This window comes from Phocoena sinus, chromosome 1 (assembly GCF_008692025.1).
Source record: "Phocoena sinus isolate mPhoSin1 chromosome 1, mPhoSin1.pri, whole genome shotgun sequence".
Lineage (NCBI taxonomy): Eukaryota > Metazoa > Chordata > Mammalia > Artiodactyla > Phocoenidae > Phocoena > Phocoena sinus.
In genome coordinates this window covers 57,896,671-57,922,707 of record NC_045763.1, presented here as the reverse complement: position 1 = coordinate 57,922,707, position 26,037 = coordinate 57,896,671, and the positions used below count along the sequence as shown (strand labels likewise).

The window sequence follows — 26,037 nt, the reverse complement described above, 5'->3', positions numbered from 1 at the left end:
TACTTTTCTCTAACAGTTCAAATGCATATTCTGTATGAGGAGCTTTTAGTTGCTGTTGATGCATGGTCATGGCAAATGATCTTTCTGCTCTGAAGATGTAAAAGAAGAGACGTGGGAGAAACCAGAACGCTATAGCCTGAATGCTTGTGTTCTCCCAAAATTTATATATTTAAACCTAATCCCTGATGTGATGATATTTGGGACGTGATTAGGTTATGAGGATAGGGTGCTCGAGAATGAGATTAGTGCCTTTATAAAAGAGACCCACAAAGTTCCTTAGCTCTTTCCAGTATGTAAGATTCCGATGAACCAGGAAGCTGGCTCTCATCAGATACCGAATCTGCCAGGGCCTTGGTTTTGGACTTTCCAGCCTCCAGAATTTTGAGAAATAAATTTCTGTTATTTATAAGCCACCTAGTCTGTTATAGCAGAGCAAATGAACCAAGACACCAGCGTCCACAGTATTTGTTTCTCTGCAAAACTCTGGGCCCAGAATAAAACCTAAATGCTGTTTAAAAGGATATTTAGGGAGATTGATAGATCTCAGTGGCTAGAATGGAGTGCAGTTACTAATTATATTAGGTATAATTAGTAATGTTGTTAGATTTAAACTTAAAAATAATGTTGTTAGATTTAAACTTAAAAAAAAAAACTTAAAAAAAACAAAAAAAAAGCTAGTGTTTCTGAAGTGTAAAGAGGGTTCACAATTATTCATATAGATTTTCACTTAAAATAGAGTTCCAAGTTCTAATTATACTTATCACTGTTTCAAAAATTTTTATAAAACAGTCTAGTGTTCTATATGCACATTTAATTTTTTCTCTCATCTTTATTTCCACGGCTACCAAGGTTTTCTAAGCTCTAGTCCCTGCAAGTAAAAAATAAAAAGCAATTCTTTCCTCACCTAGGTTTGTCCTTTGTTTATACATCAGATTCAGACCTGGAATTGTATTAGTGACACACTTGAAAACCAGTTTGACTTAGGTGTTTAGTTTTCAGTGTAGACTAATAATCGCCCTTAACTTTTTTTTTGAATCTGAACCCCTTTGTGAAATTGATGAACACTGTAGAGTGTCTATGGGCAAATGTGCATGTACACACACACATTAGATATGAAATATAATTTCAGGGGATCCATAGACTTCCTGAACCCCATCCATGGGATACCTTATAGAGAAGCATGTACATTCAGGTAAAGCCCATTGTCAAGTTGTACTGATATAAGTGTAATCAGGCTCATGTAAATAGAGAGTGGTACATTTTTACCTAAAATTTTTACTTTGTTGTGATTATTTTTTTTGGCTAGTTTTTCCTTACTTAACAAGGGTAACACATAACTTGTCCTCTTACATATCTGCATGTTATGGAAAGGTGGTTTTATTCCAGGTTCTCCAATGCACCATTGTTTCAGTTTCTATGTGGGTGACTCCCACCCAGGAAAGACTAAGACAATAAAGACATGATCTAGACATTTCCTTTTGTGAGATAATACATTTTCTCATTGCTGATGGAGTTGGTTGGGTTTTCTGTAACCTGCAACCAAAAGTGAATCAGAGATTTCTGTATTAGATTAGATTACTGGACCTTTTGGCATATTTTTTAAAAAAAGCAGTGAATTAATATTCCTAATCAAATTAATTCTAGGTATGCCACCTGTTACCGTTGACTGGATTTTTTTGTTTGTTTTGTTTTAGGATATGGAATGAAATAACTATACGTAAGGTGTCCCCACTGAATTGGATAGAGTTTGGAGAATACAATGGACCAAGCCCCAGACTTACTTGCTCGGATCTGCTCCTTTGAAGTAGGCATTGACTGTTTCTGTAAATGCTGCTGCAACAGGGAGGGTGTCCTGGGCTCCCATGGTTAGGGGGCTGGGTCCCCTGGAAGAACCTGCATGAAATGAAAAATCTTCATTTAATATGGATCGGAGCCATCTTAGTATATGTGGAACTAAAAGCCCATTAAAAGATTAGAGGATGAAATCTAATTACTGAAAAAAAAAAGCCATGTGCTAAGAGCCATAACTGTATATTCAACATAGAGCTCAAGTATTTAAAAGGAAATATTTGGCTGGTTTACAGACAAACACACTCGAAATTAATGCAACGATGTATTTTACTACAGAAAAAAATCCAAGCAGAAGAATAAAGTCATGGGGGGTTTCAATGTTTTACATAAAGCATAAGGCAGTATTTGCATGACAGTTTGTACAGCAGGTAGTTAGTAAGAAAATTATTAGCTTCCTATTTGAGCCTTCACCTTATACAATTGCCCACACACTCAAAACTGTTTGCATTTCTTCATTTTAAAGAGACAAACAGCCATGGAGCACCAAGCTACACATTGTCCTTCTCTGGGGTGTTTCCATTTCAAAAAGTCCAATTACCCTCAGATCAAGTAGGCTGAAGTGTACATGTCCCCAAACATACACAACCCAAACGTCCACCTTGACTTAGCACAAACACATCAATGCATCAATTCACATTATTAAAAATAACAGTTTACTGACCAACTACTACATACCAGGCACTATACTGGATACCTGACAAGAATTACCACATTCAAGCCCCACATCAGCCCTGTGGGATAGACATTATTATCCCCATTTTACAGAAAGAAAACTGAAGCTCAAAGAGCTAAGTGACTTGCCCAAGATACAGTTAGTTAAGTGGCAAAACTAAAATTCAAACCTAGGTTTGCCAGCCTATAAGGCTCATGTTTTTCCCTATACTGTTTATACCATATTGTTTGTCTAAATGAAACATTTTCCTGTATGTTTTTGATACAACTTGAGGTTTCCAAAAGGAGCGAAGTTTAGGATTGTTGTCTTCATTAATAATCTTTAGACATGGTACTGAAGAGTCAAGTTTTATAAGGACAAAGTATTTAATTATGTCACACATTCACTGCTTCTCCTTCTTATCACACAAAACACATTTCCTCTTCTCCACCTCATCACAGACTACGTGTTATGCTTTTTATCTTTTACCTTTAGTAACTCTCATACTCCTCTCTGATTATGAAAAGATCTACCTTTGTATATTTCCCTCCTCAATAAAGTTTTCCTTGATAATTCTAGTTCATCCTAGTGTCTACATTTTCTATCTTCCCTTGTCTTTCAATATCTTGGATGTAGTAATGGATCACCAACAGACATTGGCTTATTATCTGCTATGTATCAGGCATTATGGTAGGTGCTGGGGATTCAGAGATAATTAAACATAATCCTTGTCCTCAAGAAATAGGTTTTTGTTGTTTACGAGCCACGCCTCGAGTGGTATTTTGTTACAGCAGTCAGAATGGACTGAGGCACGCAGTCTGGCCCAGATCTATCCTTCCTCACCTCTTCCCTCTCTTTCCAACAACGCTATACCCTAGCTGTGTTCACCTCTGGGCACTACAGTCCTTACTGTGGGTTTAATCAATAATGCCAGAGAAGGAAAGAACATCAAGATTTTACAAAGAACCCTTTTACCTTAAAGGATCCACAGTTTACAATTCTAATTTCTTCACATCCCTATACATTGCAATTAATATGCCATCTTCTATTTCACTTTTTTCATTTATTACACAATTTTCCTTATTGCTCTCTGGTCTACATATCATTTCCATGAGTATATATTATTCTACAAAAATTCTCCAAATATTGGGTCATTTCTAGGTAGAAATTATTCTAAATCCATCTTTGTATAAATTGGTCTTTTTCTTTTAATTATTTTTTTAAGATATAGTTTTATTACTACAAAGTGGGATGACCCAACCATAAGGTAGATAAATTTTTGATTGCTAAGAATGCCAGATTATTTTATCTTATTTTTCAAAATAAATTAATTTAATTTATTTATTTATTTTTGGCCGTGTTGGGTCTTCGTTGTTGCACGCGGGCTTTCTCTAGTTGCGGTGAGCAGGGCTATTTCTTTGTTGCGGTGCGCGGGCTTCTCATTGCAGTGGCTTCTCTTGTTGCGGAGCACGGGCTGTAGAGCGCAGGCTCCGTAGTTGTGGCACATGGGCTTAGTTGCTCCGTGGCATGTGGGATCTTCCTGGACCAGGGATTGAACCTGTGTCCCCTGCCTTGGCAGGCAGACTCTTAACCACCACGCCACCAGGGAAGTCCCCCAGATTATTTTACATAAAGATTACACTCAGTGAAAATGCTATTAGTAATAAATGAATGCTTCTGTTCCCCTGCAGTACCTTAGAGAGTCTTTGTTACTATGATTATTGGAAAACTGGGCTAAAACCAGGAGAGTGTCTAAGATGCTGAGAAATTCAAACCTTATGGCCTAAGGTGACTAAGAGGGGCCTCAAAACTATTTTCAAATATCTGAGATAATATTACCAGACAGTGACTCTAGGGACCAGAATTCATGGCCATGGATCTGCAAGTTAATAGCTTTGTGACCTCGGGCAAATGAATTATCTTTAGGTTTTCTCAACCATAAAATGAAGGCAATAGATCACATCATCCCTGTGTGTTAGGATTCTATGGTTTTAAGTTGTTTATAGGAATTTAAGGAGTTTTAAACAGTAGGAACAATTTTCTCACACAGAAATAAGCTGCTTTGAAAACCGTATCCCTTCACTGGTGGTTTTAGTGAACCTGCCAAATATTTACTGGGTCTCTACTATGTGTAAGATAGTGGTGGGAACGCAGATATGTAAACTTTCAGGAAATAAGATACAAGCATATAGGAAACCCAGTAACAATATCATAAACAAACAAGAGCTTAAGACAATAGCTCAAGTGACAGCACTACGAGGTTTTTTCACTACAAGATTAATTGTCCAATGAGCAGAACAGGAAATTCTGCTCCTTGATTTAATACAAAGAACCTCAGACTCTGGTGTCACATAGACTTGTGTGTGAATCCCAATGCCTCCACTTACAATCTGCTGTGACCAGGAGCAAGTTATTTAATCTGTCTGTGACTCAGTTTCATCTTTAAAATAAAATATCAATAATATCTATGTTAAAGGTTTGTGGTGGACATCAAATGGGATATCCTTAGCGTGGTATATACTTGAAAAAACATCTTCTTGTTTTTGTTGCTGCTATTTTGTCAGGGTGAGTTTTACTAAGGTTGTTGAATTAGAGTTGGTTCTATGAATTTGAATAGTTATTGAGGTAGAGAATGAAGGGAGGTACCACAAATGGTACTCCTCACTGAGCAAGGACTAGACCAACATTTTCAGGTTCCTTCCAACTCCAAATTTCTTTTATCATAAGAGCAATGAATTCTGTCGTGCATGTTTAATTTTTTGTGTATTACGTGGGTGGCTCTCATATCTATTCAAGTTGCCTGATAGAATGCTTGGACTCTTGGAGATGAAAGTTGGTTGAATGCATATTTGTCTGTTGATTCATTCGAATGTGAGTTCCTGCAATAAGTAGGCATTGTGCTAGTTGCTGAGGGATTCACAGAAATGTATGAGATGTACCCCTCCCTTCATGGAGCTTATAGTGTAAAAGGGGACTATAATATTAAATACAAATGAAAGACAAAGCACTACATGAAGGTAGATAATATTGATAGTTAAGTATTATAATTATTATATTATTATTAATGATTATTTTTAAAGAATTCAATGTCAAAATAGTAATTATTATGTCTGTCCTACAATAAAATAAAAGATCAGACACTAATATGGCTTTTTGTTCTTTATACATTGAGGGGATAAACAGGTTCAGTATAATTATCTCTATTGCACTAGCCCAAGTTCACTCTGCTAGTAAGTGGTAAAGATGAAATTCAATCCTAGGTCTCCTAGTGCTAACAAAAACAGTAGTAGCAACAACGAAAACTTTGTACCTCTTATCGCATACTAAGAACTATTCCTGTATTACCTCTTAATCCTGATAATACCCCTATTAGGGAACTACCATTGTTATCCCTGTTTTCCAGAGGAGAAAACTGAGGTTACAAATCATTCAGTAGCCTTGCCCACAGTCACCCAGTTAGTAAGCAGTAAGCACAGCATTGGGATGCAAACCTAGTACTTCCTGACTCTGGATCCTGAAGTCTTACCTACACTGCTCATGGAACATGTAAGTCAGAACAAAATTATGTTAGACATCTGAGGGTGCATATGTGGTCCCCCAAGGAGGACAAGTTGCTGCCATTACCTTGTCGAGTTCTGACAAAATAGCAATTCCAGGGTCCTGGAAAGCAATTGCCATGCACACTTAGGGAGTTCTGAGAAATGGAAAAAGGCACACAGACTCACCATCATGTGATGAAATTTTCTGAAAGGCAGTTTTCTGTGACTCTCATTACCAAGCAAGGTTACACACACACACACACACACACACACACACACACACACACACACTAAGGCTAAAGAAAAATTAGTATGACATCTTTAAAAGAAGAGGTCATCCTACTATATAGCACAGGGAACTATACTCAGTATTTTGTAATAACCTATAAGGGAAAAGAATCTGAGAAAGAATATATACATATATATATATACATATATATATGTAAAACTGAATCACTGTGCTGTACACCTGAAATGAACACAGCATTGTAAATCAACTAAAAGAAATCAATAAAAAAAGAAAAAGATAAGGTTGTTAGTTTGTGAAAGCATTTCCTGAGTAGTCTACTGAAATATGAATGTGAGTATGGAGTAGGGGCTGTATATGTAAAAATACGAAAGGAGAAAGGGAAAAGGGAGAGCGATTTTAGAAGAGAAAGGGAAAGATACAAATAAAAAAGAGGGAGAAAAGGAAGTGAAATACCCAGGTACAGAACTTGAGTAAGAGTACAAGGTTTACTTGATAAATAAATGGCTGTTCGAGTCCCGGGTTCCACAGACACGCCTGGTACTACACCACTGCCAGTCTTTTGTGTGGAGGGGAAGTGTGTCCTCACGGTGTGCAAGCCTGTCCGGTCCCCCTGCCCCCCTGTTCGGTACAATTTACTCCATTTTCTGTATAATGTTTTCCACTTTGCAAAGTTGAAATTTAGAACTTTTTTCATATCAAACCAGCTCATGAAGAAGACTTCTTTTGAGTTGTTTTAAATATAATATGAATTTATGTCAGAGTAGTGCTTTCCTCAGGGGTGTTTGTAGCGTTTGTCACTATAGGCTTAATAAATGGTAATAGCTGTTATTTATTGTGTCCTAACTCTGTGTGATGCTTTATATGCATTACCTCCTTTAATTCACACAAACACCTCACCAAGTAGGTGCTATTTTTAACAACCTTTTCTTACAGATGAGAAAACTTTGGAGGCGTAAGTAGGTCAAACTCAGAGAGCAAGTGATCTATGCTTTTAGTTATTATGCTTTGCTGTTACAGTAAAGAATCTAGAACTTCTTCGGAGGCTGTGGGCTTCAGTAGTGACTGTGCTTCTTAGTTAACATCTGCCCTTGGGCAGGTCACTGATTCTAGCTGCATCCCTATTAAATTGCGACAGCAATGTCAGTGCCGCCAACTTTATCTGACTGTAAAGAGGATTTGCACTTACAAATGTCAGGAGTCAAAAGAGCTGCAAATTTTACTCTCTTTTCACCTGGGTTCGGAAACAGTCACTCTGAAAGTACAACATGAAGCATGGACAGCAGGAGAGGGCAGACTTGTTTGTTTAGAAGACCATTACCAGCCTTGCAGCCTACCAACCCGAACAACTCCTGCTCCACCAGGCCCGCTGTACACGCAGGGCAAATGACCCTTATGTCCAGGAGTGAGAATGCAGGAGACAGAACCAACAGATGGAAGAAACAGACAGCATCAGAATGCATGAAAGAAGAGAGGAGAAATTCCAGGAGTTGTATGAAGAAGCAGAGAGTGGGAACTGGATTAGCTTTTTCTAAAACAAAGCAAATCATATTAGTAGAATTAGTAAAAAAAAAAAATATATATATATATATAGTCAATTCAACTATAATTTATAGAGTATATTCTGTATAATGTGATAAAGACAAAAATGTTGGAATCAGATTGAATTAAATTTGAATCCTGACTTTATCACTTATTGTGCTACCTTGGGAAAGTTACTTAACCTCTCTCATGTCCACCTTCATCATTTTTTAAAATGGAGATAGTACCTTCTACAGATACTGTGAAGATTACATATGATGATATAGAATGTCTTTGTTATCCGAGGATAGTCAGTATCAGAAAAAAAGTCACTTAGAAATGAATGCATTTACACGGTTTCCAAAATTTCATAGGATATAGTAATAAAAGGGCTTGACTTGCACTCTAAATTGTCATAAACTAAATTTGTGAAAACAATCTTTTATTAACACACTGCAATCAAATAATCAATGAGTTCTTAGAATGAACAAAAATGATTTGTGTTGTTTTTTGTGTTGATTTTTTGTGTTGATTTTTCCTCAATCAAAATTGAGGAAAGGCATATTTTTCTGATAAATTGTATTATAGCTTCATATAACAATCTAGTTTCAGATTTGGTTTTCTTTCATGATTATAAAGTGATCCTACATTGCAGGGTTACTTGAGAGTTTTATACATTTTCCTAAGGGTCTCTCAATTTCTTGATTTTCTTTTGAAGTGGCTATGATGTAAGCTTCCTTTATTTCTTCTTTTTCAATCATTGATAGTATTATTTCTGCTCAACCCTCAATTGATGATGACTTTGAATATGACCTAAGGAGCTTTACACCATCACTTTCCTTGACTTCATGGAATCCTGTATCCTTTCTAAGACTGGCAATTTCATTTTGCAATAAATGTGCACTGCACCTGCATTGCATGTCCATTGTTTGTTTCAGACATTTATGGAAAAACTGACTACATCTGCATATTATGTGATGAACGGTGATAGATGCTAGGGTTAATTTGGTAAACTGATTTTAGAATGGGGACTAATGTTCTAGATTAATACTTTCATGTCGAGTTGGTCTTACTTTCCTACCAAATCCAGTAACTGCAAAGACACCCGTAAGGACACTAAAGTAAGGAGTTTCGCCAGTATATGTAAATCTGAGTGCCTGAGCATAGTAAATACTCAATAAGTAATAGCCATTATCATTAACAGAGAAGGAGAATTTGCTGGGCAGTCACAATATGTAATATATTGTTTCAGGCTGCCCTCAACACCATATGCATTTAGCATACAAAGTAAGATAAAGAGACGATTAGAAGCTTTTCTTAGCCCAGTAGAAAGAATTTTATCGTGAGAGCTTAACTTGAGAAGGTGAGTTGTACTTTTGTGACCTTGTGAATCTTAGTTAGCTGAAGTGATGGTTAATAAAGTAATGTTACTTTTTTAAAAATCACGGCAACTTTGTTTAAAATTTTTTAGGATAGGTTTGTAAGAAAAGGAGTCAAAGGAAAGTTATTACACATAAAATTTTCTATTTTTTTTTCTCTGCATCTTGGAATGTTACAACTTTACATAAACTAGTTGACTTAAATTATTTGAAATTTATCTTATATGTGTATGTTGTATGTGTGTGTATATGCTGCATATAAAAGTGTACATGTAAAATATTTTGTGTATTTTGGTATATTTTTGTCTCTTTTAGAATTCTAGGTCTAAAAATTCTATATCTAATGAATGCTGTAGGTTAATTTCATAAATAATAATGCTGTGATGATAGCTAAACTGAACATATACTTTTTGTATCCCAGGACTATTCTAAAAGTTTCACATGCATTACCTTACTGAATCCTCACATTTAAAAAAATATTATTATTACTATTTTGCAGATGACAAAACTGAGGCTTAAGAAAGTCTGAAAGATTCCCTAAGTGCTAGTTTGGTTCCTCACATCCTGAAGTAAGTGCCATCAATTGACTTGCTAAGTGCCAAGTGCCAGTACAGAGGAAAAACGACAAACCTCAAATGAAGAGTCACCAACATTACTGGGTACTTGCTATGGGCTACACTCTCTCGTTTATGCTTTACACATACTGCATCATTTAATTATCACCACAGTCCTGTGCCCACATGGGCACTACTACATATTACAGATCAAGAAACTGAGTCTGAAAGAAGATAGTCTTTGGCTCACATTCTCACCGTAAGCAGTGGAGTTAGTTAGGATTCAAATGAAGGTCCACTTAGCTCCACGCTCCTTCCACATAAGGAGCCCCATAGGCTTGTCTCGACTCACAGTGGCTTTGGGTGAATTATACTTGTTACATGCTTTTCAGTGTGCAAGGCATATACCTTCAGGAAAATGAGGAAGGCATACTTAAAGTCAGTTATCATAGAGAAGAATTAAGGACACTGAATTTCTGGGTATGTAAATAGGATTAGAGTTGTTTTCAGTCTTCCTCTACAAAAGTCCCTGCTCACCTGCCTTGGAGAGATATACATATATGTAAAATATATAAATATATACATATATACATATATAGATATATAAAAATATATTTTATGTGTAAAATGTATATATACACATATAATATATATATTTCATGTGCAGATAATTGTTGCTTTTCAAATTCCACTTAGTCCATAAACGTGATTGGTCAACGTTTTTGTTGTATTTTATAGAGAATTTTCTTCAAACTGGATCTTTGCTTACAGTTCTCAAACCATCATCCAACATTAATTAATGCCGTATTTAATTAACTTCCTAAAACAATATGGTTGACTCAGAAAATGGGAAAATTATGTTTCCTTTTCATCATCAAAGTCACATCAAGCATATTCAACACAAGGACTATTATTAGACATGGACATAAGGCAGGAGACAAAGCCATAATGAAAACGTCTTCAGTATGAGGACTCACATGACCAAAACCTATACAACTTCATACAGACAATACTGAGAGTGATTAAGCATCTGAAGCTAAGCCAGCCAGAGCGTGGTATGACAAAGGATGTGGAGAAGACATGAAGAGCTACTCTATGTAGAACACTTATACGGGATGGCCATTGTGCCGAATACTTTACATGCATTATGTCTTCTACTTTCCAAACATCTCTTTGAGGTACATATCATACCATTATTAGGCATGTGTTACCATCGAGGAGATTGAAGCTTAGTGAGATTAAATAATTTGCTCAAGGTAACTTGCTCTATAGTAAGTAGAAAGGTGCTGTGACTGAAACCAGATCTAACTTCAATTGTATTTTCAGTGTTGGCCTGTTCATGTTAGAAAGCTTTGCTCCAAGATCCAGCTGGATGCACAGTATGCATTCTCAAGGGGGCAGCTTCTCCCCAAAAGGGGTAGAAATTGGTTCTTAGGGGAAGGTGAAGGAAATCTTTACCTTTTTATGTATGAAGCACACAGATATTCATACAGTACATAACCAGGTGTACAGTACATCTGTGATATTAAAATTGTACTGGGGAGCAATGAGGGGGAAACAAAGGTCTAAAAAGACTCTGTGGGTAAGGGAAGGGGGATAATGAAAAAACAGTTTGAGAAGATCTGGTTTACAGCTTAAAAGGGTCATTGGTTGTGAATGTCCTTTACACCTCATCAACTCTCTTGGGAAAAACTTTACAGGACTGGTTTCGCTAAAGGATAATAATGGTTTATTTCTTTCTTCAAACTTACAGAGTGAATAATATCTATGGGGCTGAAATTATGGGTGGGCTAATCAAGATCATTGGGAAAATATCCAGTAAGGACCCCACAGAGGAACCATAAATGGCTAAAAAGTTTGAAAACAAGTTCAGCCTCACTAGTAATCAAAGAAATACAACAGGAAGAGAGAAATAATTTTTTATCTTTTCAGATTAGAAAAGATCTGAAAAGAACAATACTTCATGCGTGTGAGAATATAATGAACTAGGCACTGTAATATAATGTTGATGGAAGTAAAATTTGGTATAACCTTTCTAGAAACCTGCTTGGCAATGTGTGTCATGAGCCTTTAAAGGTGTCGTAAATTTAGCCCATAATTCCAATTTTAAGGATCTATTCTAAGAAAACGTCTTAAGGCCAAAGAATTATGTGCAAAGATGTTCATGGCATGTGGGAGAACTTGAAGCAATTTAAATGCCTAATAACTGAAGTGAAATAAATCACAATTCATGACAGAATAAAATGCTATGCAGATATTAAAAGGTTTTCAGTAATTAAAAATAGAGCTAAAAACAATCACGTATCACATTTTACCTATTAGATTGGAAAAGATCAGAAATACTGACATAACTCAGTGTTGCTAAGTGCATGGAAAAAATGTTAATCATAATGCTGGTATAAATTTTTGGATGGACATTTGGCAATATGTAGTATTATTTTAGATGTGCATACCCTTTAACACAGTGATTTCAGTTTTAGCAGTTTATCTTTTGGAAAAATTCACACAAGTACGTGAGGACATAGGTTTAAGGCTGCTCACTGCACCATTTTACACAATAGCAAAAAAAAGAAAAGAAAGAGCCAACCTAAATATCCATTAATAAAAGAAAGGTACATGCATACAGTATAATACTATGGAAACATTAACATGATTATATAGATGTATATGTATATAATGCACACACATATATATATCCCAAACACTCCATATCATAAATTTAAATGACTACTATTGAATGCAGATTATAGAGGAGAGTCTATCTTCTATTTGCATAAAACCGTACATACTTCCTTGATTGTTAAGAAACATACTTTTGAAAACATGAAAATATTAAAATTTCTGAAATTGAGATGCATCTTGTAATCAATGTCAAAAGAAAACTGGCAGCTGCTAACAGAACATGTTCCAGAGTTGTCTTTGCTTGTACTTGTGGGAATGTAACCTTGATTAGAAGTGATCAGCTCATCTCGAGGTCCCCTCAGTTGAGTTATTTGAATTGACAGCCTCTCATGTGATTAAATTTGGACCCTTATTTTCCCTTAAGAATTGTTTTTAAAGATTCCATCTGATGCAGTAATAAAGTGAGAAGTTATTTGTACACAGAAGATAAACTGTCACACACCAAGCTATGCAACGGCAGGCAGGAGAAACTGCCAGATTCTTTGAAAAGTAAACCATGGAATTTCGAAAGGTGGGACAAGTAGGTTATGACTGAATTATGCATCATGAAAGAATATATAACTCAGGTGCTAAAACTGTATCTGTCAACAACTTCTGGCTGACTTTCAAGAAAGTTACCTTTTGGCAATTTATAAATAAACTTAGGAAGACGAATGCAGATAAAACCTTGGAATTTTTGAAGTGCCCCCAAATGAAACCATAAACATCAAAGAGAATAAAAAGATCCAGATTATGAACATGCTGTATAAAAAGCATCAAGTCACTGTGATATTAAATATAACTGCTGATGGCCAGAGTGACTTAGGTGTATCTTTAATTCTGAAATTGAAATAAGTTTAGATTCAACTTCTGATGGTTATACTGAAGATAGTGGCTTGCAATTTGTCTGTTATTGTTAGTTAGGAAAAAAATGCCTTTATACTTTTAATGAAGCTTATTTTGCACCTGAAGTGTTGTTAAACCAATGGAGCACATCCCAATGGATGGCTTTTTGGAATCAAGTAAATGCAGCACGTGTGCACACACACACACACACACACACACACACGTGTGATTTCAGCATTGTATTTACTCTTTTATTTTTCAGTTCCAGGATCTTTTTTCTTTAACTTTATTGAGGTACAATTGAGAAATAAAATTGTAAGATATATAATGTGTACGTGTGATGATTTGATCTACATTTACATTATGGAGGATTCCTCCCATCTAGTTAATTCACACGTCCATCACCTCACATATTTTTCTCCCTTTCTTCCTTCCCTTCCTTTCCTTCTTTATTTCTTTTGTGAGAACATTTAAGTTCTACTCTCTTAGCAAATTTCACTTGTATCAATACAATACAGTGTCATCAACTATAGTCACTACGTTATACATTAGAGCCTCAGACCTTATTCATCTTATAGTTGAAAATTTGTACCCTTTTACCAGCCTCTCCATATTTCCCCCACATCCAGGCCCTGGCAACCACTTTTCTACTCTCTGTTTCTATGAGTCTGACTTTCTCTTTTCTAGATTCCACATATAAGTGATACCATGTAGTATTTGTCTTCCTCAAGATCCATCCACGTTGTTGCAAGTAGCAGGATTTCCTTCTTTCTCTGTATTTACTCTTTTATCTATACTTCTCCATATTGTTTGAAGTTTTAAAAAGTAATGTGCTTACATCAATTTCACAATCAGAATAAAACACTGAGCTATTTTCAAATACAGTTTAATGGCATGGGGGACATTATCATATGTTAAAGTAAGAGAATGCATACTTATATACTGTATGAAAATATAAACTACACAAACACACATGAGTCACCTACACAAGAAAAACCTTAGAAATAAATTACACCAGAACAGTGGTTATCTATGGTTATTAGATTATAGATTATTTCATTTTTTATAGCTTTCTGTTTTTCTAAATTTTATATAATGAGCATGATTAGGGATAGTGTGGCAAAAAATATTATAAATAGAAGATGTGGTACATATATACAATGGAGTATTACTCAGCCATTAAAAAGTATGAAATAATGCCATTTGCAGCAATATGGATGGACTTGGAGATTATCATGCTCAGTGAAGTAAGTCAGACAGAAAGACGAATATCATTTGATATCGCTTATATGCAGAATCTAAAAAAAATGGTACAAATGAACTTACTTACAAAACAGAAACAGATTTATAGGCTTAGGTAACGAACTTATGGTTACGGGGAGGGGAAGTGGGGGAGGGATAGATTGGGAGTTTGGGATTGACATGTACACACTGCTATGTCTAAAATAGATAACCAACAAGGACCTACTGTATAGCACTGGGAACTCTACTCAATACTCTGTAATAACCTATGGGAAAAGAATTTGAAAAAGAATAGATACATGTACATGTATTGATATAAGTGAATCACTTTGCTGTACACATGAAACTAACACAACATTGTTAATCAACTGTACTCCAATATAACATAAAAATTTAAAAAGAAAGAAATTGAGAGTTATACTAGGATCTTAAATAACTCTGAAGTTTCTACATTTCTCCTTTATTTCTTGAATGGTTTCTGTTCTTACAGTCAAAAAGTAGATGCTGGTAATTTTGAATTTTATGATATTTGATATTTATGAATGGAGAGGCATAAAGAATGCTGTCAGTCCTAGTCTGACTGCCTGAAAGCCTGCTATTTGAGCCACCAGTTTCCTGGGGAATGGGCTGTGAGCAGAGTCCAAAAAAGGCAAAAACTAGGAAAGGAGTAATCAACATTAAGTAACTCATTCTTCCCCTTCCTGGACTCACCCGTTACAATGATGACTGCAACTCCGGAAAGTCACCAAAACATCTTTGAAAAATTAACCTCACCCTTGCTCCTTTGTGATACTTCTCCAGAAAAACCTTTCATGTTTCTCAAAGGCATAGTTCAATGAGCCTCTAAATCAAATCTTGAAGCAATGTTGCAGTTACTCTGAATATAAGACTGAGCAACACAATTGTAAGTCGCACACACTGTCTGTGTGAATATGTGCCAGCAGGAAAAGAAGCCCCAAGGCCATATTTACTAATATCCTGGTGACTCAGTACAGCAGAGCCAGCAGAAAAGGAACACGTCCATGAAAATTCCTGTCTGCTGAAATTCTACACTCTAGCAGAGATTATTGCCACATACATGTTGCAAAATAGTTGAAGATACAAAAGGGTTAAAATCTTAAGGGCAATGACTTATCTTAATGCCTTATTTTGATGACCCCAAATCAATCTCTGATTTAATAAATAAAGCAATGAATCTAAAATTCTTAGCACATATTAAGTATTCATTAATGTTAATTATTTTAAGAAATGATTATATTTGTATAGTACTTTATAGTTTACAAAGGCCTTTCACAAGTAATTGATTAAAGTCTATTAGGAGTATGTTTGATATTGATGAAATATATACATTCCACATACATAAAAGGGCTTAGAAATGGGAGATTCTCCCGAGTCTTGACATCACCTCTTTGAATCCCTTTTTCATTCACTGTGTCAGCTCTCCTCTCTCTAGTGGGTAATCAAAGGTCCTTTTCTCTGTCTGGGGGAGTCAGAGTCAGGAGTACAATGTATGGGCTGTCTCCATCTGTGGACAGCTCTTCTTAGAAGACACATAATAAAAAACTATTGTACAAACTAGTATGTGTAAAATAAGTTACAGGGATATATTGTACAACACAAGGAATATAGCTAACATTTTATAATAACTTGAAATGGAGTATAACCTTTAGAAATTGTGAATGACTATATTTCACACCTGTAACATATAATATTGTACATCAGCCACACTTTAGTTTAAAAAAAGCTATGCATGATGAAGGCTCACAACTATGCAAAGGTAAAATAGATCCTTCTGGTGATTCTCAGCTTCTCCACTCTTTTCTCAGGAAGTTTGAAGTTACTTGTCAAATTTGCTGAAATACCTTGATTTACAAATTCCTTAATAAAAGAAATGGTAACAGATTTTCTTCCAACATCTCCCATCAGCATGAACACAGCATCCCGAGGAGTGTATCACCAGGCAGATCATTAGCCTCAGCGAGGCAGCTTTAATGATTGGCTCTGGTGGAGGCTGGTGGTAGGAGGTGAGTGTACAGCAGGAGGACGCATCCTGCTTCCACGGGATTCTCCTGCTCCATAAGCAGCCAGAAAAGAGGGCCCATTGTCCCTGCTGACAAAGAGCAGGGGGCCATGTAGCAGCTCACGGCAGACTGAGTTGCCAGATGCTTTATGTGGAAGACTAGAATGCAGCAACCTGACCTTCTTCAAAGCAGGCGATAACTAAACAAAGCAGTCCAGGGATATGGGAAGGTGGACAACAGTGGTAATAGCTAATCATTATTGAGCACTTTGCATGCACTGACCTCGTACTTGACTATTTAATCTTTACTACAACCACTACAATACTATGAAATAGGTTACTATTTCCCAGTAATACCATAACTATTCCAATTTCCAGAGAAGAAAACCAAGACTTAGGTTAAGTAGCTTCCCTAAAGTCACATCATGCTTAGACTATAATTTAGACCCCGAAGGCTAGTTCCAAAGCCAATGCACGCGCATACACACACACACACACACACACACACACACACTTTCTCCCTGTCTCTAAATATATATATATTCCATGTATTTTTCTCTATCTCTATGGATATATGTGTGAGTACATGCATGTGTGTACACTGAAAGTAAACTAATATAAATTAAATGGGGACTTTGTCTATTTCTAATATCTAGGATAATACCCAATATGCCTTTAGATTAACATTTATACATTATGTAAGATTTTTATTAGAATTCTAACTCAGCAAAACATTTTATCTTTCTTTAAAGCGGACTCTGTGTAGACTTAAAAGTCATGCCTGTCTCTTCTTCTGGAAGCTCTCCCTAACTTCTAGGCCAGGTTGTCTTTCTGCTGGGTGCCTCCCCAAACATCCTATCTCCTGAATTATAACAATCTCTGCATGTTACTGTAACAACTTGTTTAATGTCTTTTCTATGCTCCATGAAGGTAGAAACATGCTTTTCTTGTTCCCGACTGTAACCCCAGTATCGTTCATAGTGCTGAGCACATAGTAGAGGCTCAGTAATTACTTGCTGACTGAATGAATACAGCCACAACAATATTTGTCCTTATAGCAATATTATCAAGGTCGTGTTCTACCAATTTGTTCATTGTTTTCCCTATCAGATACCTACCTATTGTAGAATTAGTAAACATGGTAAACCTTAGCATTTTAATCAATTTTGTGCACATACATACAAACATATGTAGACAGTCCTAATTCCTGCTAGAGAATATTAACTGCGAGCATGTCTAGACACATTGCCGCTACCATGAGGAGGAATTTAGAAACTCTGTAATGTCATAAGAAGCAACTAATTGCTCCTTTTGAACATGACTTATATAAGTTTACCGTGGGGATAGGCAGGGAACTTTAAAATTTATTGCAAGAGCTCCTATTTCATGGAAAAAGAAAAATGAAGTGCCCTATTAAAACAAATAATTTTCTTTCTATTTATAAGCCAAAAAATACAAAATTTATTACTCAATTATTTGTAAGGTTTATACAAGTCATTAAGTTTTTGTTTGATGTACTCAACAAATATTAAAGATTCCTTCAGTCTCAAATGATGGTCAGTTTTGAGCGTTCACGTCTGTGGGTCAGAAGGAAGAGATAGAAGCTTACAAGACAGATGAGAAGGACACACGCCCAAGAGAGGATGAAAGGCGTGGACAGGCAGCGGTCAGGGAAAAGAGGCAGGATGTCACCTCTACGCTAACTTGTATTTGCAATAATGGCCTTCTAGAAGCTGGTATCCTCCTTCTAGGCTTGGTGTCTGCAATTTTCCTATCTGTTACTTAGGTGAACGGTCATACTCAGAGTGCAGCCGGGTGAGCCGGTTAGGCGCTCTCCCCCGAACACGAGTGACCGAGAGACAACAGATGAGCAAAAGATCTAGGCACTTAGTATATACCACAAAAACCTGTCCATTAAATATCCTGCATTCAAAATTAACCATTAATACTGTGTGGTTATTTAAAGAAAAGATACAATGGAGCAAGTTCCAGGCTACAATGCATTCCTTTTCCCATATGGTTCCTGATACAGGCTTGCCCCAAGGCTAAACCCTTACCTCCCTGGATTCAGTCCTCACGTCTAAGCAAATAACTCCCACATTTCCACAGTCTGTTTACTCCTGGACTCATACTATATAGATGGTGTGCAGGACTTCAAAGCTGAGACGTCTCCAAAGAAACTCATTTTTTCTGACCAAATCTAGTGCTCTTGGAGTCTCCTTTCTTCTGGTTTACAACAGTACCCTTCTCCCTGTGTCTCAGAATAGAAGTGTTCACTTATTTTCCACAACCTACTAGATGTCAGATGTTTCTACCCCAATGGTGATTTCCAAAGCTCTCCGTGAAAACGGTACCGTCGGTTCTTTCCTACTTCTCCCGAACTGCTTCAGTAAATCCCCAAATTTCTCTGTGCCTCTAATCCTAAAAGTCAAAGATGATCCTACCAATTTCTTTCTCCAAAATTTCTCAAAGTTCCACCTTGCATAAAGATTGTAATCAAATTCCTTCTCTCAGTATTGAAAGCCTTTTGGAATATGATCTCTACTTACTTTTCAAGATCATTTCTTAAAACATTCCTGGCCTCTCCCAGTGTTTACTGAATATAATGTGGATATCATTCCTGGGTATGACGTGGATATCACTCACCCTAACGCCTTTGCTCAAGTCATTCTTCAAACTGGAACAATCTTAGGTGTCTGAAGTCCTCCTTGTACCTTACTGTCAGTCAGGTCAAAGTCCCTGTGTCTCTAAAAAGCTTTCCCAGATTCCTCCCAGTTAAAAAAAATCTATCCATTACTCATACATTTCCAGCGTGTTTTTAAAATTCTATTATGACATTCACTACAGTGTGCCTTTTATAGAAAATCCTAACTCTTCTATTTCTTGTGAATTCCTACAAGGCAGAAGCCATATTGTTTTACCTCCATAACTCCTTCACAGGGGAGTGTGATAGCTCTCTAATAGCTAAGAGCAGCTCAGGGAATGCTTGTTAACCACTGAAAGAAGAAATACAAGAATGAACAGTCTTTAGCTTTTCTATTCTATTCATTACTAACCCTAGTTCCCTTTTCCTGATCTAGGGAACTATTTAACTTATGCTTCAGGTTTTGAAATTGTCTACACATAACAACTCTTCTTTGTGGGGCTTAAGGCTTTGTGCTGTTCTTATTTGTTCTTCATTTGGTAACCTCAATCAGATGAGAAACACTACGATTTAATCTACTTTTGCACCCAGACAAGTGTGACTGAAACTCAGGGTTCATTTCCTTTGTTGGGGAATAAAAGACTTCAATCTTGAGCAAAGCAAAGGCTGTCCAACATTTACATATTTTAAAATTATCGAATTATCTTCATTTTCTTTTGCATGAGGGACACATTCAGAAACAACTGTGTATTTTGGACCATATTAGAAGAAAATACACCATCAGTGAGTCTGATGGGGATACGAAAGGAAGCTCCTGGCCTTAGTCACTACCAGAGACCCAAGAGGTCACTTTAGAGACCAGGAAAATACCAGAAATAAACAAATGCATCTTAGCTACAGAACCTTCTTGGCCCCTTCCCTTAATTCTCCTCATTCAGTTTGAATGAAAATTCAAAGTATGAAAAATAAAAACATTTCAGAGCTACGAGTAATAAAAAGACATGGAGGAATCTTAAATTCATATTATTAAGTGAAAGAAGCCAATCTGAAAAAGGCTACACCTTGTATAATTCCAACTATATGAGATTCTGGAGAAAGAAAAGCTAGGGAACCAGTAAAAAGATCAGTGCTTGCCAGTGGTTGGGGAACTGGGAAAGAATGAATAAGCAGAGCACAGAGGACTAGGGCAGTGAAAAAACTATGTAGGATATCATAATTACAGACACATGTCATTACACATTTGTCCAAACCAATAGAATATAAAACACCAAGAGTGAACCCTAATGTAAACTATGGACTTTAGGTGACTACCCTGTGTCAATGTAGGTTCATCAATTGTAACAAATGTCCCACTCGGATGAGGAAGATTGTGCATGTGTGAGGGCAGGGGGTGAATGGGAAATCTCTGTACCTTCCCCTCAATTTTACTTTGAACCTAAAACTGCTCTAAAACATAAAGTCTATAAAAAACCAAAACCAAACCAAAAAGCCTTTCATATCGTGTAGTATGTTAGTAAACCAAACACACACACACACACACACACACACAAACTATCTTAACTTGATTTTCCTAATTATCCTACCAGGTGGGTATTATACCTTCCACTTTAAAAATTACAAAACAGAAAACTCAGAGACATTAAATTCTCAAGATCACATAGTGAGTGGCACAGCGAAGATCTGAATATTATAGTGGTTAGGAGCATTTATAACATAACACTAACTCCCTCTGAACCGATTTACACACTGACTAGCTGTGTTATTTTGGGGAAGTAACCTGAATTCTCAGTGCCTCTGTTTACTCATCTGTAAAGTGTGAATAACGATAGTGCCCACTTCACACAGTTGCTGTGTAGAGTACACGAGTTTGTGGCCAGGGAGTAATTAGCAGAAGATGAGAGCCATGGTAAGGGTTTATTGGTGACATTGCATCAGCAGTATTGGTATAAGCAGCAGTACTCTGGATATGCTGAATCCAAATAAAATCAACTTTTCACTAAAGGGTACCCTTTGCTTGGTGACTTGGGATAGAAACTGCCACCTACTCTTAAGCTTTCCCACAAGTATTTAATTGTATAGAATTCTGATATGAATTCTGTACATTCACATCATCCCTAGCAACCCATTCATAATTTGGCCTGGACATCAGGGCTAAAACAGGGAGCACTTTGCTGACTACGATGTTAAGAAACACATATTAGGTCTTTGTCCCAGTTCCTGGCACAGAGCTCCTCAAACCCTTGTGATTGCTTGAGCGAGAGGGTTAGTGGGGGCTTTGGGGTTATTCATAAAAAGTCTCTTTTAACCATACTTGAGTCCATACTAAGGAGGTGACTCTTGGAGGATGGGGGCTGGTTGGTTAAAGGGTTGAACTTTCTGTTCCATCTCCCAACCTCTGGAAGAGGAGAGAGCCTGGACATTGACTTAATCACCAGTAGTCAATGATTCACGCAACTGTGCCTACATAATGAGCCTCCCATAAACCCCCTAAACGATGAGGTTTGAAGAACGTCCGGGTTGGTGGACACATCAAGGTACTGACAGGGTGGCACACCCAGACAGGGCATGGGAGATCCGTGCCTCTACCCCCATACCTCCTCTTAGTCATTTCTTTTATTTGCCTGTGCCTGTGCTGTATCCTCTAGAATAAACGGTTGATAGAAAGTAAAGCTCTTTCCTGAGTTCTGTGAGCTGTGCTAGCAAGTTATCAAAACCCAGGAGGTGGCTGTGGAGAGCCCTCAATTTACAGGCGGTCAGTGAGAAGTACAGGTGACTTGTGGGACTTGTGACTGGTGGGTAAAGCGAGGGGCAGCCTCGTGGGACTGAGCCATGGGGTGTGCCTAACTCCAGGTAGTTACGTCAGAATTGTTCAGTGTGAAGGGAAACACCCCACATGTTTGGTGTCAGGAGTGAGTGGAATAAAGAGAGAGGCTTCTCTTTTACTGACTTTCTTGTCTATCTCCAGCATGACAGTCATACACAAAACATGTGAGCCAAGGCACCTGCCTCAAAGAACAGGAACAAGTGAAATATCAGCATGTTGGTCAATCCCAGAGATTTTCAGAACCAGGTCATTAATTTCTTGTGAAGAGGTCGAGTGAATTCTGAAACCCTCAGCAGATCTGCCTGGTAGAACATTTTGCAGGTTCAGCTCCACTTGAACCTTCTTCACAGGTTTAGGCTATTTTAAAAACTGCGACCTTCAGTTATGAATAGAAAGGGCGTTACATTTTATATTGACAATGTACTTTACATAGAAAGATTCAGAATAGCTAGGAAGTGTGATTTTAATATGTTTAATGAAGACAGTCTTGTATCACTGCTTTTTATGTTTCTATATCGTTTCCCCAACTTAGTTGTACTTAACACTGTGACTTGCACAGTGGGGTATTCCATAACTTTACTGCATTATTGATTGAAAAGGGCCTACAGTGGGGTAGGGGCAATTAGTGGACACTTCCCACTTGAAGAATATTGTGAATTTAGCAAAACAGCTGCTTCCCAGAAAATTGGTTATGCCTTTCAATTTTTCTTTCTTTAGTGACTCTCAGATGAATGAATTACTATCCTCCTGGTCATATGTGAAAAACTTGACCTGTTTGCTTCTTACAGGATGCTATTACTAGTGTCAGGGCAAAGAAAGTTGAGTGGTCCATGACTACGATTATGTCTTACCAATTTTTAAGCAGGGATATTTAATAACCTACTGAAGGAGGTCAGAAGTTAAAAATATCCCAAGTGTTACTTTTTTCACATGGACTACATAATTCCAAAGAGGAAAATGTAGATCCCACTGTATAGAGACATACTTTTCCTCTGTGGGGTCTAACCTGGATAAAGAAGAAAACTTGAATGTAGGCTTGGCTAGTGGACTGAACGAGAGTGGGGTGGACATGAGACTAGAGGTTTCAACAAGGTTAAAGATAAGGTGTAGTCCCGGGACCAGGAAGCTGGAATGTTAGGAGAGTTGGAAAAACCTGCGAGCATCACCTATCTCAAGGGGCTGTTGCGAAGGCTGAATGAGATCACGGATGCGGAGCAGAGCATCAGCCTCGGTCTCCAGCTAGGAGCCTGGTTTCAATCCCTTCTCTGCCTCTTCTTGGCTGAGTGATCTTGCAAAAGTGACTTATTTTAGCTGAATCTGAATTGCCTCATCAGTGAGTTGTGCAGGTAAAATGAGATAGTAGATGAAATGTACTTTTTGCATAGTAAGAGCTCAGGTGTTAGTTATTATTGTTCATTACTTTTATTACCTCAGGTCCTCTTATTTATTTATTTTCACCCCCAATATGTTCCATTCTCCTTCCCTATTTTATTTTATTTTTTTCTGTAGAATTTAGGCTGTAAATTTTACTTGTTTATCTTTTCACTTTTGATTCTCCACATTAAAATGTAAGCTCCATGGTGACAGGGAATTTTTCCTGTTTTGTTCCCTACAGGGGAGTGCCTAGGACAGTGCTGGCACACAGTAGTACTCACTAAATATTTGTTGAATGAAAGAATCATTGTATAGGAGTATAGGAAGGGGGACACATGGTTAGTTCTGAGATAGCCAAAATGACACTTGTCAGTAGGGACCTTTTCCAAGATGTGGTCAGAGGTGTGCGTTAATGAGTGGAGGGAAAGTTTATTGGAACTGAAGAAGTCAAGAGGCTCTGGAGCGAGGGTGTTGGGTGGATCATCCCCATCGAATCTATGACACAAAATGAAGCTAGGGAGTGAGGTGGAGAAGAGGGTGAAAAGGGGCTGCCAGCATCCCTAAGCCTGTAGATGAACACAGAGGAATGCTCCGTAGTCAGTGGTGGACGGCCGTAAGTAAAAGGCAGAATGAGCAGATGGCTGCTTTACATTATGGGGAGTGGGAGTTGGAGGTAGCAATGGGGAGTTGGGAGAACTCGCAGTCCCATGACATAGGGCCCACAGAAGACTGAGGAACTTTCCGTGGAGAGAGCTAGAGGAGAAGAGATGGCCCCTGGAGAGAGCTGGGATGCAGTTAAGGAAACAGGTGGGCGAGTGTGGCAGAGAGCCTGGGAATGCAGAGAAGGGTGTTGCTAAGGACATGGCAGTCCCACAGGTTGGTGGGAGTGAGACTAGTAAACGGGAGCACGGAGCTGTCTTGAGAGGAGAGTGCAAGTGGCTGTATGCACAGAGGAGAGGTGACACTCAAGAATGTATGGCTGTAGGTCGTCTTTTTCTCCATTACCAGATACAAGATGATTTTGTAGTTAAATAAGTTAAACAAAGAGAGGGACAGCACATTTCTGGAAGCATCTTGATGTTCAAATGCTCTACAGAATTATTCAAATATCTAACAGTCACATCTTCTACTTGTTATGGAAATATCTTTCCCTTCCTTCCATCTCAGAAGAATACTTGATAGTTTCAGTTGGATATACTCCTGGATGAATGAATTTAAACAATTACCACCTTTCGTAACCTTCACCACTTTTTTTCAGCTCAACTTAAATAGGTTAAAATTTCAGTGAATTTTTAAAAGATGAAATTGTTTATAAAAGTAAACCACTAAGACAAGCTTTGGAACTCTTCTGAGTTAGAACTATCATCTAATGCTTTTCTATCTCTCTTGTTAAGTTAAATTTGGAGGTGTGAAGCATCTCAAGTTATCTCCAAATAAGTTCATAAGGCAAAGTTCATTAGTGAGTTGGCTGATTGGTCAGTGACTCAAACACTCACTGGGTAACCACAATGCCTAGAGCACTGTAAGAACAAAGCAATGGATAAGACAGGCTAAGGTTTTGAACATGATAGAAACACTATTTAGATGCCAACCAATAATAATTTCAAAGCTATTTGGAACAAGTGAATATTTTGAGCTGGGAATCTTTCTTCCTTTTCTGCATTCCCTGAATAAAGAATTGAAGATAAAGATAATTAACATTAATAATAACAAATGTGGGTACAGCCAGAGTACCCTAGAAAAATATACTAAAAGTGCTACTCAATAAAACATGTTGAATGACAGTCTTTTGGGAGTTTAAAATTTGGGTAGGGGCACTATTCTCAAGGCATTTTAACATGTCACTGTTTCTATGCCATTTTATCATCACAGCAGAAAATTTAAAAATCATTCCAGGTTGCACTAGCTAAAACTACCTGAGATGAATGTACATAAAAGATGAAAACAAAGTTTTCCATTCTTAAAATGTAGCCATCCTTATGTCATTTTTAGTTCCGTGGGTAAGGTGTCATTTTTAGTTTCTCTTAAGTCTTCTCTTGAAGTTCACTGTAATGTATTTTCATCTGCATGAGTGTTTCTTGATGAGAAGACTAGGGACACATTTATGAAACAGCTGCTCCTATAGTCCCTTAAGAAGCCTTGCCTATACTTTCCAGCCTTGAGCAAAGTCCAAGATGAAGCTAACACAGAACTAGAGATTCCAATTAATTTCTATTCAACCTCTTTCTTGTATGACTTCTCTTGGCTTAAATTGAGATGCTTAAGGAATTTAGATCTTACTAATTAAAATAGCAATGTTACCAACTTTAGATACCCCCAAATCTACTAACAAATATTTTCTTTTCCTAAAAAGAAAAAAAGGGGTTCACATTGTTATTTCATATGTTTATTAATACTTATATTTGATTGATGATGTGGATTTTAAAAAGAAACAAACCAACAACCAAAAGTTCTCTTTAGATTGGTATCTTCAGAAAAAGTCTACCTCTCTCTGTTTAAAGAAATCCAAGCCAAAACACAAGCAAAGCAACCAACGGATACTCTAAAGACAAAACAAACCACACCAACAAAAAATTATGAAATATATTTTTTGGAGCCCCAGATGTTACTTGAAGGTTGCCAGTAGCATATGGCTTAATTTCCTGGTTAAAGCAGGGTAAACTACAACTTCTACTGTGGCCAG

General features: G+C 37.2%; 1 protein-coding gene across 11 annotated transcripts in view; it reads right to left on the bottom strand.

The window, feature by feature from the left end:
- Nucleotides 1-26,037, bottom strand: part of SGIP1 (SH3GL interacting endocytic adaptor 1) — a 218,285-nt gene that overhangs the window by 28,418 nt on the left and 163,830 nt on the right. For all 11 annotated transcript variants that reach the window (XM_032611983.1, XM_032611953.1, XM_032611992.1 and 8 more), the window contains one exon: nucleotides 1,782-1,893. In XM_032611983.1, coding sequence (XP_032467874.1) covers nucleotides 1,782-1,893 — 112 coding nt within the window. The remainder of the gene's footprint in view (nucleotides 1-1,781; nucleotides 1,894-26,037) is intronic.